The sequence below is a fragment of the Lonchura striata genome, chromosome 18 (assembly GCF_046129695.1).
Source record: "Lonchura striata isolate bLonStr1 chromosome 18, bLonStr1.mat, whole genome shotgun sequence".
Taxonomy (NCBI): Eukaryota; Metazoa; Chordata; class Aves; order Passeriformes; family Estrildidae; genus Lonchura; species Lonchura striata.
The window spans coordinates 4,337,623-4,353,153 of record NC_134620.1 but is presented as its reverse complement, the minus strand read 5'-3'; the positions used below and the strand labels follow the sequence as shown (position 1 = coordinate 4,353,153).

General features: G+C 46.0%; 2 protein-coding genes across 2 annotated transcripts in view; both read left to right on the top strand.

Annotated features, from left to right (window-relative positions):
* Window positions 1–1,530, top strand: part of DEPDC5 (DEP domain containing 5, GATOR1 subcomplex subunit) — a 38,935-nt gene extending 37,405 nt beyond the window's left edge. The window contains exon 43 of the mRNA XM_021549976.3: window positions 737–1,530. Within this exon, the coding sequence (XP_021405651.2) occupies window positions 737–1,032 (296 nt within the window). The 3' untranslated portion in view covers window positions 1,033–1,530. The remainder of the gene's footprint in view (window positions 1–736) is intronic.
* Window positions 1,531–3,058: 1,528 nt separating this feature from the next.
* ANHX (anomalous homeobox) lies at window positions 3,059–11,061 on the top strand. Its single transcript, XM_077787299.1, has 8 exons — window positions 3,059–3,319; window positions 3,937–4,061; window positions 4,277–4,400; window positions 5,295–5,481; window positions 5,952–6,084; window positions 6,335–6,636; window positions 7,337–7,481; window positions 10,863–11,061. Exons 1-8 carry the CDS (start codon window positions 3,065–3,067, stop codon window positions 11,059–11,061), a joined length of 1,470 nt encoding a protein of 489 aa, XP_077643425.1. The 5' UTR covers window positions 3,059–3,064.
* Window positions 11,062–15,531: the final 4,470 nt, after the last annotated feature.

Sequence of the window (15,531 nt, the reverse complement as noted above, 5' to 3'; positions counted from 1 at the left end):
TTACAAACAAGAGAACAATTTTACATGTGGCTTTTGTTTCATGTCAGTGATGTTGGTGCTGTTCTGTCCCTAACCAGATGACAAGTAGGTGTGTCAGAAAACACAAACCAGAAAATTGGAGGGGGCAGTATGAAAAGCACAAAGTTGCTGCTAATAAATGATGTTGGTTTGAAATTCTGCTTTACAGTGGCTCTGAAACTTTTCTTTCCAGAAGATGAGGAAATTTTAAAAGATAAGACAAAGTTTATACCAAGGTCAGTGTAAATAAATGTGTACCCAGAAGCAAGAAGGAGGGAAAGGTGTTAGGACAAGTCAGTGCTCTGTTCTCATGTTTAAGGTCTGTTGTAGATGTGTCTCTACCCATACATACTGTGTGGGAGACAGATCAAACATTTAGGGTCTGCATGCTGAGATGAGAAAACAATGATGGGAAGGCAGTGTTTGGAAAATTGCAGAAGAGAATGGAAATTGGGAAGTTAGTAAGATGGATTAGAGCCTACTGAATCTTTGCTTCATTCTGTGCTTCTAAGAGAAAGGCAGACAAAGTGCACTCCTTCCCGGTGTTAGACAGGAAGAAGTAGCACCTAAGAGCCAAGGGAAAAAAGTGTGTCCCATTTTCTCTTGCTAAAAGGCAATTAAATGAAACTCGGGCCAGTTTCATTTGGGAATTTGAGTCAGCTTCCAGTAGTAGGGGCTTAGGTCTGCCTCAGACTGAAGTGCTGTCCGTTTCCTGCAGGGACAGTGTTTTTGCAGCTGCCATATTCCAAGCGGAAGTTTTCCAGCGGGCAGCAGCGGCGCCGGCGCAACTCCACCAGCTCCACCAACCAGAACATGTTCTGTGAGGAGCGCATTGGCTACAACTGGGCCTACAACACCATGCTGACCAAAACCTGGCGCTCCAGCGCCACCGGCGACGAGAAGTTCGCAGACCGGCTGCTGAAAGACTTCACAGACTTCTGCTGGAACAAAGACAGCCGGCTTGTCACGTTCTGGACTGACTGTCTGGACAAGATGCATGCTAGTGCTCCGTGAATAGGGTTGTATCTCTTAGGGAGACAGCTAGAAGCTTTATCTTGTGGCAAGGAAGTAGAAGTGAAGAGTCTCTCTGTTGGATTCATATCGAGGCTCCAAGAGGACCTGAGCAATACTGCTGTTGATATTCAACAGAATTTGATTAAGTGCTTGGGAAAAAAAGAATCTGTGCTCTTGGCTTGCCAGTATCTATCACCTGACCTTAGCTTGGTTTCAAGTAGCTACAGTCCTTGGTTGCCAAAACTTCAGTTAGAGCAGAGGTAAAGGAGGGACAGTGCAAATGGTTTTCAAGGGCAGTTTGATTCAGCACAGTGTGATGGTATCAGCTTCCAGTTGCTGGAAAAGATCGGTGCCAGGTGGCATCTGATGTGGCTGGCAGCAGCCTGCCCCTTCCCCTTCCAAGGTGTACCTGATTGTGTGAATATGTAAAAAAAGATGTGAGAGATGCTTGTTAAATTTTCATACATGTAAATAAGTAAAATGCAGAAAATTAAGTGACCTGATGTTTTGTTGTAACTCCACAGACAGCAATACAAAATTGGTGAGTAAAAGAAAACAATGGCCAAAAGAAAATACTGCTTTCTATGTTCAGCTCAAAGTTAAGTGCTGGGACTTTGTCTTGTAATCATGCAGGATTTTCTGTCTTCATGTCTGGATCTAGAGCAGGATCATACAGCAGGAGCAGGAAGCCAGTTACTATCTTGCAAGGCCAGCACCGAAGCCTAAGGAGAAATCAAGGGCTACTGGGCACAAGTTGCTGCCGAGGGTTATGGGCAGGTTTTTAGAACGCGTTGGCATGCCGCAAGGGGAAGCTGCCTGCACTCAAGCATGTAGCCTTGTCTTTGCAGGGCGCTGGCACGAGTTTGTTACCGAAGTGCAGGTTTAGGGTGAATCACAGCGGGCACCCAGCCGTGCCGTGCCTGGGGGCTGTTGGCTCCTGCTTCGAGATGGCTCCCCAGTGTTCCATGTCCTCGGGAAACTGGAATGAGGGGAGGACCGACACCTGCAGGGTTGTGTTCAGATCTGATTCAAGGCAAATCGTAACTGCTTCAAATGTTTGTCCCTTAAACTGAGTCAGGATGATTCATCTGTTTTTAGACAGCATCCGCCTCTATAGAAGGTGGGTTTGAGCTGTGCGCCTCTTCATTGTCTCTGTGTCACAATTATCAGTGCTTGTTTGATCTTTGATCCCCATTAACGACTTCAAAATACTCTCTACTATGGAAGGAACTTGCTATTCCACACCTTTCTCCATCTCTTGTGCCCTCCGGCAGCCCTGTGCGTGCGGCGGTGGAAGCTGTAGCGGGCTGGGGGTGGGGTGCAGGGGCAGCCTCGGAGCCCCGCCTGGGCGGCGTCTGGGAAAGGGCCCGGCGGCTCCGCAGCTGACCCCGCAGTGCCCTCGGGACTCGGTGACACCGAGCTGAACCCACCGAGGGCTGCGGGGAGCGGGGCGGGCGGCGGCAGGGGCCCGGCCTCGCCGCGGGAGGAGCGGACGGCGCTGCCGCGTGCAGCTCCTGCGCTTGGCAGCTGATTCCCGGCTTCTCCTTCTGCCCGGCGGGGCTGGAGCTGGCCCGAGGCTGCGCGGGATCGCACGGCGTCCTCTTCCCAGGAAAACGGGCGAGAAGCAGCCCCGACGAGAGTTTCATATTTTACAGTAACTGCGGTCTGCCCGGGCCTGTACGTGCCATTTTGGAGAAATTTCAACTGAACGTCTCTGGACTTAACGTTGCGGTAGTTTTAACCTGTAAGTAGTGGATGTAAACCCTAGAGTTAGTCTCCGAGTTTGGGGAAAGTTTAATGCGTCTTTCTGAGTTAAGTTTTCTCAACTGCAAACCAGGTGTGTCTTTAGCTTTTCAGGGCGGCTTTAGACCTTGTTTTATTTTAAACATTTCGAGGTCCTTAGGCTGCTTTTAACAGCATAGTGAATTTCTTTCCTTAAAAAAAAGCATACCGTAGAAGCTAAAAATAGGAGATAAAGAGTTTTTATCTAACCACAACTTTGTGCATTGCATAGAAAAAGTTCCAACAGGACATGAGGATGGAGCAGTTCATGGCCATGTTAAAGAAGAATGAAAATAAGCATCCCCCACCTACCAAGCTGTTGAATCTAGCAGGACAGCTTTGCCAGGAGCTCCAGAGCTCTTCTGCTACTCTGGAGGAGCTGGTTGAAGCCATGATGCAATGCAAGAACAAGACAGATTTTCTTATTAACATCCATGTTGTCCGGGCTTGTGTGTCCGTTCATATCCATAAAGGGCAATATGACGCAGCCTGCAGACTCCTGGAGGTAGGGATGTGTTCTTCAGTTCTTCATGGAAATAAAAAGCCGTGTTAGAAAAACAGTAGTTAGAGCTGTTAGTGCGGAAGTACCTAAACCGCGGCACGTGGAGCACTTCCAGCTTGTGTAAGGCAGTGGAAAGTGATAAGTGCGCATTACTGACCTGCAAAAGCCTTTGTTACAGGCATTTAGATTTAATCAGCCAAGGGGGGGAAAGTAACTGGGTGATTACGGTGTTGGTGGTAGCAGGATTTGTGTTCTACTGCGATGATTCTTGGAGTTTTTCACAATCTTAGGGCTCAGGACATAAAAATGTTGGGAAGCCCAAGATTAGGGGGCTTTGTAGGGTGGGAATATATGAAGAAGGCTTTATGGTGCTATTCAAGGTGAGGGATTTTTGGCCTCTAGATCCGGTAATGTAGATCTTTTCACCAGAGGAAAAGAAGGAATTAGGCAACTGTCTGTGTACATGAGGGAAGGTACAGTGAGCCATATGCTTAGATAATGCTGCTAGTGCTGTTATACCAGTAGGAATCCCTGTATACATTTCTGGTGAGGGTTTTCTCCCTTATGCATGGTGTGAGTGACTCTCTGGAAAGGTTTACTTACACACAGTATTTTTTTAGTATTGCAAGGCAGAACAGAAGGAAGAACTGGTGAAACTTTGGCATGAGATTCACTACCAGAGGGTTATGGAGAAACACCAGACAGATGTTCTGACACCACTGCAGAAATTCCGTTGTAGGAAGAGGTACTGCATAGCTGGGAGACCAAGATTATTTTTTCTCTGTAGTTTCCAGATGCAGGGGCTACAGATGCAGGGGCTTGTTTTACATCTCAAGATGATGCTTCTTGGAACTTGGTTTTTCTTGGTGATTTCACCACTTGTTGCAATGTGAGAAAATTCTCATTAATGTGAATTATTCCTTTTGGGTCCTTTTTAATCCCACTTTCTCCTGTGCACAGGAATCCTCCACCTATTTCCCTTTGTCCTGAGGGTTTGAAGAATCGAAACTATTCAGAAGAAGCACGCCAGCACCTGTACAAGTTTGCTGCAGAGGTGACGGCAAATCCAGACAAGAAACAACGGGTAGGGATATGCAAGGGATACTTCCAATCAAGTCTCTTTGTCACAGAAAAGCAGGACACTGCAATCAAGAGTCTATAACTGCTTTAATTTCTAAATCCTTGTTTCCAAAAGGCTCACTGGAGCTGGGATTCCTCATGTTTGATCTTTCCGTAAAGGTCTCTTTAAAAAATCATCAGGTTCATGCTAAGCAATTTCTCGTGCTGTGGACAAAAAGTTGAGGGGCAATAAATTCATCACTGGGTTTTTAACAGTTTTAATTTTGTAATGATTGAGCATTATTGGCCAAACAGCCATCACTCAGCAGAGCTCTATTACAGTGATAAATAGTTCTGACTTGACTGAGTAACAACCTATATAAAATTGCACTCTGTTCACCAGAAATATTTTGTGCTGACTTTTCAAATGCTGGTAATTTGATGTGATAACACAATAGGCTGTGTTGGTGTATGCATGGATCTACCTTCTTTGGACGGGGACAGGTTTGTAATGGAAGAGATGTGTGCATTAAATCAACAAGCACTGTTGATCACTACCTTGCCAGGTAAGGGCTTCAGACTTTGATACCTGTCCCTGTGAAGCTGTCATTCTGTAGGAAGAACATAGTTTGGTGAGGGCATTATCTGGTGAGTAGTATAGAATAGCAGTGGCTTCCTTAGCAAACAAATTGTCTGGGAGTGCAGGGTGGAATTTGTGGTTTCTATCAGCTCTGAGCTTATAAAATGGTCTCCTCAATGGGATCCACTAGGCCTATTTACTTCACTAGACACCTAGTGAGTAAATGTCTCTGGCTTTGGAAAGTCTTTTGCTGGACTGCTTTTGGAACTGAAGGGAAATGCTTGATCATTTGGATGTGATTTCTTTTCCTTTGATTTCTCCCTGTGCCTGGGTTTGCAGGAGGGATTGGCTCAGGCCTTGAACCTACAGCCAATTCAGGTCTATAATTGGTTTGCAAATTATCGACGACGTCAAAAATCTCGCCTTCTTCATATGGAAGAGCTCAACAATTCATGTCCTGAGAGGGCTTTGGCTTCCCACAGAAAGAAGCCGCAGGATAAAGGATCCGATCCTCCACAAACTGCAGGTTTGTCTCTTCCTAATGGGTTCAGGATGTCATCCAGAGAGGTGAAAATCAGTTTAAATTCCCTCAGGAAGGGAAGGATATTGCTCCTTCAGAACAGCATTATGTGCTGATGGATCAAGTGGAAGCTGCAGGACTCTGCGTCTGTGGAGTGCCTCATTGTTTGGCTCCAGGCTGTCACTCCATAGGAGCAGACATTGCTCATGCCTGTGCAACAACAGGTGAAAAGAGATGTCTGCCTTTAAGGGGGCACCAAATACATGGGAAGCAGCAGGTTTTAGCTCTCATATACTGGAATCAGAGCAGTGTACTCCAGGAAAGCCCAGTATTTCCATGTCCTTCCACAGACACATAACCAAACTTCAGTCACAGGGAACACAGGGGTCTTGCTGCACTTGGCAGATTGGACTTGTTTCGTTGCCTTTTAGAGTAACCATTAGCGTTGTTTCACCTGCCTGGCCTGTACCTTTCAGATGGATCTCGTGCAGGCAACAGCACTGAGCACACAGAGATAACCCACATGCCCCATGAGCCAGGATGTGAGCAATCAGCTGCACCCCTGTATAAGCCTCCTGAAGGAACATATTTAAAGATGCTGGAATCCAGGTGATGTATGGCATCTTTACAGTGACAGTTCAGAAATGAAGCAACAATTAAATGTATTCATGGAACTGACTTGCGTGTTGGTTCCTTGGGGACATCATTTAGGAGTCTTGCCACCACTGATGGAAATGTTCCAAGTCCAGTCAGAGCAGTTCATCTCCCAGCTGTGGAGGGCAGGATTCAGAGGTTTAGCTGGGGGTCCCGTTTTGGCAAAGCAATATGTCTGGCTGATTCATTTTCTCCATCGTTGCAGCTGTATGCAGAGCCCTGTGCTGTATGAAACTGGAACAAGCACGGCTTTGTTGGCCACTCACAGCACTGAACAACCTGTACCTTTTGGCACTGAGGCTGTGATGGAACCAGGAACCTGCTTTGGCTCTCCTGTGCTGCCGCCTGGAGAAGCAGTGAGCAGGGCTGCTGCCAGCCCCTGGCAGGGGAACTTTGTCCTGCACTCTTATGAGTCCCTTCCCTCTGTGAATTATTGGCTGCCCATGTTGTGGCCCCCTTATGGCACTGGAGGAGTCTCTGGCTCCGTGTGGACCCCAGGTGTAGAAGGTTAGTAAAACTGCACCCAGATTGCTGACCTTATGATTTTCCAAGCTCCTCTTCTCATTGCTGTAAACACTCTTGCTTATTTAAGTATCCTGATGAAGGAGAGCAGGGCTTATTTGGAGCTTTGGAATTCTACGTCCATAGTAGTTCAGTGAGAAAATCTGTTGATTTAAGGTGTTGAAGCAGACATTCTTACCTACTCTTTTCCCTAACATGCAAGCACTTCCATTAGATAGTGGTGGATTCCTTTTAGTGTTTCCATTGAGAGAATCCCTCCAGGTGTTGTCTGCTCACCTTGCCCTTTTGCGAGCTTCTGGGTTTTTAATGCCTGTTATCATTAAGTATTGCCTGAGAAAAGTCTGGGAACTTAACTGTGACATGGTGTTTGTCTTCAAGCACATGTTTTCACTTTCCTCTCCCTCTTGCTATTTTTTCTCTCTTCCTCTTTGTCTTCTTCCTGTCCAGTCTTGTTCAGCATTCCCACATCTCTTTTCTTCTCCCTGTTCTTCAGAATAGTCTTGATAGGATGCGTAAGTGATGCCCTCTTGCTTTTGCTGTAAGTCTGTAGAGCAGGAAGGGCTGTAACTGCCATTCACCCAGGCTCTGGTGAATGTGGAGCAAGGAGAGAAGGAATAGCTGGGTCGGAGGTTGGGGCCATGTTATCTGTATCTGTACTTGTGTTTAATACGAGCATTTACTTCAGCAGGTATCAGAGTTCCCTTGAGCACAGTCCCTCAAGGTGGCTGTGTTGAAGCCAGTTCAGAAAGAATCATTCAGCAGTCAGATTTACAGGATGAAAGCTTAAGCCTTAGAGGAGGACAGCTAGGGACCCTGGAATTTGCGCACAGGTAAAAGGAGGGAAAGCACAGGGCTGCCTAAAGGCAGGAATAAAAATGATGCAGAGTCCAGCCATGTCTTGATACCCTGTTGAAGAGAGTTGCAGAAATAGTGACACACCTCATTCCCAGGGACTGCTTCTCCTTGTGTCCATCCTTCTTTGCCAGCATTTATATCTGTGCATGGGTAATCTTGTCTAAGTATACGTGTGTGTGTGTGGCACAAAGGAGATTTGGAACCAGCCTCATCAGAGAAGATATGACCTTCTGTTTTTCAGGCAGGTTCAGTTTCTGAACTATTTGCTTGGTTTTGGCAGAAAAGCATAACCTGTACTGATCCAGTGAGGGCTGGCTCTGTTGGTTCTGTGGGCTGGGTTGGTAGGGCCTGTACTTAATCCTAAAATAGTTTTTGTAGCTTCACAACCTCATGACAAGATTATTCCATAGTGCAAGCTTTCCAAATTGGAAGATGGAAAGACGGGCACTGGTCTCTCTTTGTTTTCCACCTATAACAAATGTTTCAGATTTCAGATATTCTCTGGGAATTGAGATAAATTCAGAGAATGCAAAACAACAAAAATTCATGCCATTTTCCATGTGTTATACAACTTCCATAATGTTACATAAAAATAAACACTGCCAGACATTATGGGCTTCCTTTAATTTACTGATCTGCAAGACAGAGCAAGGGTAGCAGCCTCATTTTATAATCCTTCTGCTTGACGCTGACCAGTATTTGTGCCAACATTACATAGTCAGTATGTCAAAAAAGGGGGTAAAAGAAGCTTTATTCCCACTTTAAAAATGAGGAAGCAGAGGCACAGAAGGCATTGTGGCTTTTTAAACAACAAGTAAATGCAGTGATTCACTGGAGATAAAGATTGGTAAGGCTTTGGCCCCAGTTCCCTGCAGAAAACATTTCTGCATTTTACCCCTGTTTCTCACTTGGCCAGGTGCCTTGTTCACATTCATGTCAGACTTCTTGCTCTGAATTGCTGAGGAGAGCCCAGGTCAGGCATTGTAAACCTCAGGCTGAGTTTTAGGATCCACAGTTTTAAACAGTGGCTAAAGATCATGAAAGATCAGCAAGACTTGCTGGCAATATTTTGCTGGATTTAAAATTGCATGTTCTGACTCTGGAGTGAGCTCATGTTTATTTTTAAAATATGTTCTGCCAGTAGAAGAAATCTATGGTGAATGTCTCCTTGTTGGGAATGTCAGTGTGCCAGGCATCCACACACCCTTTATCATATTCCTGTGAGGGGCAGGACTTGCTGCTTTGCTGGCACCTTTTGGTGAGGACACTGTTATTTGAACCCTATTTGTAAACACTGTTTAGTGGCCTGGTCCAGATCCCCCCAAAACCTTGACCTCCTCAATATTCCATGAATGCTATGGAGCATCAATCTTTTTCAGAAATGAGTGATGCTTAGGGTGTAATTTCATTTTGCAGTTTCTCTCTAGGGAGCCAGGAGAACTTGTGTGGGTAGTCTTTGGTAAAATCACTGCTCAGTCAGTGAGGATCACCTGTGTAATAAGGCAGAGCCCTCTAACAGAGTCAGGGATTAGAGAAGAGTATTGTTACCAGAGTCCTCTTGAGCAGTCATGGTGTAATGACCCCTCTGGGGACTCGTGGGGGCAAGAGATCAAACTGTCTGATCAAGGCAAATGAGTGTTGCTGTCTTGGAAGGACAGGGCAGTGATGTTATCCTGGTTTTAGAGGTAAGAGTAACACAAAGAGAAGGAAATTATTTAGCCAAGATCACCTATTGGAGTGGACTCAGTGTTATGCTCTCCTTGCTTCCTGAGTCCTGGGATAGAGCTGCAAGTCAGCCAAAGGACCCTTGATCTGCTTGTCTCATTTTTAAAAATGCTTACCTGGAAAGGATGTGGCCTCAAAGCTTATCAGAACAATCCCTGTTGATTTCTTTCATGGGCTTTTTACAGCCACTCCTACGCACCTGGGCTGTGTCCAAACCTCTTCTGATCTACAGGGCTGTGAGGTGGGAGTGTGAGAGGGAACCAGGCTGGAAGCTGACTGTCTCCATCTGCTTCTGCTGCCTGAGAGGAGGGTTTGATCCAGCAAGAGGCCTGGAAGTCCCCGTGGGACACCAAACAGATGCTTCCCTTTACAGATAGTGGTGGCGCATCCTCTTCACTCTGCAAGTCAGGACAGGTGGAATGTAGCCCAGCTAATGGTTCTTGCAGAGTGGAAATCTCGTGCCTTCCATTTCAGAAAGAAAAGCACACTGAGCTCTATGGAGCAATGCATTCTGCATTTATGAGCCAGCATATTGATTTAGAAAATGTCAGTGCCGAGATGTTCATGGCAGCTTACAGCTTCTGCTTGCTGGGATTCCAGCTCAGAGTGCTGGGGATCCTCCTGCAGCTGGGCTCTCCCCTCTGGACAACGCAGCATCCTGACACAGGCAGGCAGCAAGTCCCAAACCCCCAAACCCACCAACCAAGAGAGGCTACTTTTTGGCACGTTGCATAACTGAATTGCAGAACAACTCGTTGCTAAGGCCACTGTGCATGTCGGTGTAAGTGGGCTGTAAAAAAGCATGAGACAAATTCTTGAGAGGGTGGGAGAGGGAGATGAGGCCATTTGTCATTAAGAAATGTGACTCTGAATGCAGCCTCCAGCAGAGGAGTCCCAAGGCTTGTTGCTGGAACTTGGGGAACATTCCAAGGAAGGGCAACTTGACACTTATCCTGTTGGTTGTACTTTTTTCCTGTATTCTCCTATTGGGCACCTCTTGTCTGGGCCCGTGTGGACACTCACACTTTGGCTATTCCTGGTGGTGGTATGGGCACTGTTGTTGCATTAGAGAGACTTTTGAGTTGGTGATGATGTGAGAGAACATCCCATTCTTGAGTACCCAGTGCCTGCTGCTTGACCCAGTGCCCACAGACTGACCTGAGAGGCTGGAAGAGCCTCCAGGGGAGTGTGGATGGGGAAGCCGTTTCCCCAGACTCCACTGGTGGCCTTGGAAAGCTGCAGCAGAAGCGTAGCCAATGTTGTGTCTTTGTCTAAAGCCACATATTTTGACTCTTAAGGTCTCTACTTTTAAAACATGTTCCAGGGGCTTTGGTAGACACCACATTGTTTATGGATAGTGTTTTGGGGCAGAAGGAAAGTTGCAAATTGAGATGTGATATATACTACTCCCTATATACTGCTCCTGGTCAAGGCAGTTTTCCCACTGCAGAACCTTTATTTTCCGGCCATAACAATTTTGACAAATGAGGCAGGTGTGTAGACAACAGAACTATCAAATGAGCAGTCTTGTCAAGACCCCCTCTTGTCCTGCTGCAAAACATTACAGTAAGTGGCAAATAATGCATAAGTACAAATGCACTTGTATATAATATATATAATATTTTTTCCAGTTCTTCTCAGACTGTGCCTGGCAGCCCTCAGTGCCCACCTGTTTCTGCACCCTGTGTGGAAGAAAGCCAAACCCTGGGACAAAGCCAGGTAAGAACACACCTAAAGTCCAGAGAAAGAAGCTCTGTACACACGATCCCCTGCAGCTTTCTCAGAGGAGATGTGAAATCTCATATCATATTTAGTATGAAATATGTTTGATCTAAGCCTAGCTTCTGAAGTCCAGTTCAGGGCAAGCTGGACATTCCCTGGCTAACACCCAGCAGATAGTAGAAGGAAAGGTGAGTTTGTTTTTTCCTACTTGAATTGCTAGTCAGACCCTGATTTTACTGAATGTGTCATTGAAATGGTGGCCAAAAGATCCTGTGCATATCCAAAGTGCCATTTAAATTTTCAGCATTGGAGGGCTCACCTATAGAATAATCACACAAAGATGCCTCCTTGAGGTCCTCCCCTCTAAGATGTTTTGCACAATTTGACTCTGTTCTCTCAGATCTTTTAAAATGTTTAATGTAATTTTCATTTGTGGGTCTGTGTTATTGTTGAGGAAAAGGGATTTTGCACTGTTCTGAGATGGCTGCTAGCAGTATACAGAGCAGTGTGATTACTGGCCAGGATAAAGAAGGTAGTTCCATGCTGTGGGTGCAGTCTGCATGCCTTTTGATGGGGACTTCAAGGCAGTAGAGAATACAAGTTAGAAATCTTGTGTTTTCAAGGGGATGGGAACACATCTCTGAATTGTTACCTAAAAATAGGACCTAAGAAAGCCCTGTCTAAGCTGTATACTGATGTATTTTGGTTTCACATGTGTTGGTCTAACAGTCAGTCAGCATCCATTGCTGTTTCCCTTTCAGTGTGAGCTACTGGAGAAACCTTTTCAATAAGGATTACAAAAAGCAGGACCCATATCTGCTGGCCTCATTATGAGAAATTGCTGCAGCTCTGAGGGCGGTAACAGAACCTCTTCTGAGCCTCTGAAAGCATCAATATAAAGATCTGTATCTTGGAAAGTGGTCTTTTTACCAGCCATAATGTAAGCCAGATGAGAAGGAAAGCTTTGGGCATTAATAATGAATGAGTCTTTTCTAAGATTCCCAGAGCAGGCTGTCTCTAGCTAGTTTTCATCTTGCTGTTCTGCATCCTTGCACTGATTTTTGCAGTGATGAAGAAACATGACACTCAATACACTATGGGCTGGGAGCAAGATACTGAGTGATACTTGTAGATGTCAAATGGGACATCTTCAAATCTTTGTAATAATTACTCAGTTCAAAACTTCAGAAAAGCAATTTTTTGCATATTTTAGTGTGTGCGCTATGAAAAGGAAGAGCTTGAATGGGTAAATGATTTTACAGCATTCTACAGACTTCCTGGACACTTTGCTTCTTGCTGAATCAACTTACTCTGGGCTTGTGGCAAGAATAAGCAGATATTTGGTTCCTATGCCTGAACCACAGAGATGCAGATGAAAACTTTCTTTTGTCCACACAACTCAATTTTTTTTGTAGGTCATGCATCCTGTTAGAACCAAAATGAGAATAAAATGAAAGCAAGCAAACAAACAAAACGTTAATTCATTTTGGAGATATTTCTTTCTCTCCCTGAGCAGAGCTCCCCTGTTCAGGACATCACTTCCTTAATTATTTAATTCCTGTCTTACCCTCTGTCAATTACTGGCTTTCATAGGAGCCAAAGCCTAGGGTAAAATGAAGGGAATTTCTCTGCTCTGAATTCCTGGGAGTTGGATTGGGCATGGATTGTGCTCATCACTTCCACACCCACTGATGGATTACTCTACCTGAACTTGGGGGGGATGCAGGCCTTTGTTGCTTCATGCACACAGCCCTGACCAGTGCCATTCCCTCCCATGGCACACCTTGTGCTGCTGTCTGCCTAAAGGAGCTCTTCACCATAACCAACTGTGTTAAAATCATACCTAGTGAGGCTTTGGTTCCTTCTCATGTCTTTCAGGTCCTGGAGGATCCAGTTGACTCACTAAGCAACGATATATTCCAGGCAGCAGTCCTGCTGTGTGAATTTTCTGACAGTGTACGGATGTGACCTGCCTGCAGATACACTCCATGTGTCTGCAGTTCCCCAGGAAATACCCCATTGCTTCCTTTTTTCTCTTTTCTTTTAATAGTAGAAGAGGAGTCTGGCAGGGAGAGAAATAGAGTGAGGGAGAAGGATGGAGGTGTTTTCAATGGTTACAAAGTTTGGTTTAGTTACAGTTTTATTAAGAATTTTGCAAAGGATAGAAGAAAGCAAAGGTGCACTGTGGACTGGCGGTTTTTCTTGGAGCTGTCTGAAGCTGCACTGTAAATGTTAAAATGTTAACAACCGAGGCACTGGTTCTGTGGCAGTAACATAGATCTAATCATAGCACTGGCCAGATCAGAGTCCTTGGTTGCATCATGAAGGTAAATGAAGTTCCTGTGCTCAAAGGAGTAAAATGTGGTTACATTGCCTTGCAGTGGATATTAGATAACCTTTTCTCAGGCTTGGAAAATAAGGTCTCAGCTAAGTGCTGGTAAAATACTGCTATTTCTTATCCCTGCCTTCCTGTTGTACGGCAGGGTGTGACTTCTGAAGTGTTCCAAACTCCGTAGTGCCACCGGTGACACGAACTGGCGTGCAGCAGAATTTTCAGTGCTAGGGCATGCCATCGTATTGGTGTTTAATACAAGAAGTAGAATGTCAGGCCCTTCATTCAGGTTTAAAATTAATTCTGCAAGTTATAGGGTGGGTTTTCGGTATCTTCCTGAAGTGTTACTGTTTTTTTAAAAAAATCTGTATTGTAAAATGGATCTCCATTGCCAAACCTCCAGCCTGGAGATAGAGGAAGATACCTCCCTTACCTTTTGTTATGAAGTTTTCAAATAAAGGTTTTCACTTACTGTTTCTCCAGAGTTCATTTCTTTCAAGGTAAGGCTGTGAAGTGATAACTTTCACAAGGCAGTTATGTACTACAACGCACGACCAGCTGCCCTGGGGACACTTGGGCTGCTGAGAGCCTGGAGCCTCCGTTATTTTGGCTGGGAATAACCCCTTCTTGTTTGTGTTCGGAACAGCAGTGCTTGGAAAGCTCACACAAGTTATTGTTTATTGCCGTCAACAGTGAGTGAATCCGGGCATCCCTACAGGGGGCACAGACGCCGGGCTTGCAGCGCCGTGAGGGGCGAGCGCGCCCCGCCCGCGCGGCCGCGGCCGCAACGCTCCGCGCGCGGCTGTTCCCGCCGCGCCGCCTCCCATTGGCCCGCGGCCGTTGGCAACTGCGACAGATTTACCCCGCCGCGCCCTGATTGGCTGCCGCCTCCCGCCGAGCCATAGCAACAGCGGGCGGCCGGGACCCTCAGGGGCGGGCGGGGCAGCGGCGCGCCGCTGCAAAGCCCGTCCGAAAAGCCCTCCCGAAAAGCCCTGCAAACCCCTACCGAAAAACCCTTCTGCAAACCCCTCCCGAAAAGCCCTGCAAACCCCTCCCGAAAAGCCCTTCTGCAAAGCCCTCCCGAAAAGCCCTTCTGCAAAGCCCTACCGAAAAGCCCTTCTGCAAAGCCCTCCCGAAAAACCCTTCTGCAAAAGCCCTCCCGAAAAACCCTTCTGCAAACCCCTCCCGAAAAGCCCTGCAAACCCCTCCCGAAAAACCCTTCTGCAAACCCCTCCCGAAAAGCCCTTCTGCAAACCCCTCCCGAAAAGCCCTGCAAAGCCCTCCCGAAAAGCCCTTCTGCAAAGCCCTTCTGCAAAGCCCTCCCGAAAAGCCCTTCTGCAAACCCCTCCCGAAAAGCCCTGCAAACCCCTCCCGAAAAGCCCTTCTGCAAAGCCCTCCCGAAAAGCCCTTCTGCAAAGCCCTTCTCCTGTCGCCGTCCCTTCTGCGGCCGCGGTGCAACGGAGGCGCAGGTCAGGAGCCTGCCACCTGCGGCTCCATCCACAGGCAGCAGCCCCATAGCGAAATTCCCGCTGGGTCCTGCTGGGCCGCTGTCTGAGATCCCAAATAAGGTACTTTAATTTTCATCCCTGCTGATGACGTGTCACTACAATGACTCTGAATTAGGGCAGCCAGCGGTACATGGTACATGTGGATGAAAGCCAGGGGGGTTACACCTCCCCGCTGTTGAAGATGTATTGGAGTAAAGAGGAATGACGCCTCTCTTATTTTAAGTTCCTTTCAAATACTTCGTTCTGTTTCCTGTCAGGAGAGATAAGATTAGATTAACATTGCCTGTATAGCATTTTTAGTTAGCTGTCGTTCTATATACATTCTTTTCTAAGAAAGCAACCCATGCTAGGGAATGCAGGTATTTTGGCTTGGCATATAAGTGACCTTTGTTCTACCACATTAACGACACCAGTGTCCTAAGACCTCGTAAGTTTTAAAAATAATTCAAGAACACAGTTGTTTTGAGTTTCCAGTTAAAAAGAAGGGGCTCAATTCAGCAAAATTCCTCAGGACTGCTAGAACAACAAGTCTCTTTTCCAAACTAACTTAAATCTGAAAAAGAATTTTCATCTAAAGCAGAATTAAGGCCTTTTATACTTAATGAATTTAATTTCTGAATTTGGTACAGTTGCTCTCTGGAGGACAACTGAATTTTCTAGGTCTTTTCCCAGGTGAAATAACTTATTACTTTTCTGTAAATTAACGTTAGACAATTCAAAGTTTGATATGTAAAATCA

Bases quoted from the DNA above. Each gene is read 5' to 3' on its own strand.
- ANHX (XM_077787299.1), top strand. From the start codon at position 3,065: ATGAGGATGGAGCAGTTCATGGCCATGTTAAAGAAGAATGAAAATAAG. The intron at 4,062-4,276 runs GTACTGCATAGC...TCCTGTGCACAG, and splicing joins AAATTCCGTTGTAGGAAGAG to GAATCCTCCACCTATTTCCC. The intron at 7,482-10,862 runs GTAAAAGGAGGG...TATTTTTTCCAG, and splicing joins ACCCTGGAATTTGCGCACAG to TTCTTCTCAGACTGTGCCTG.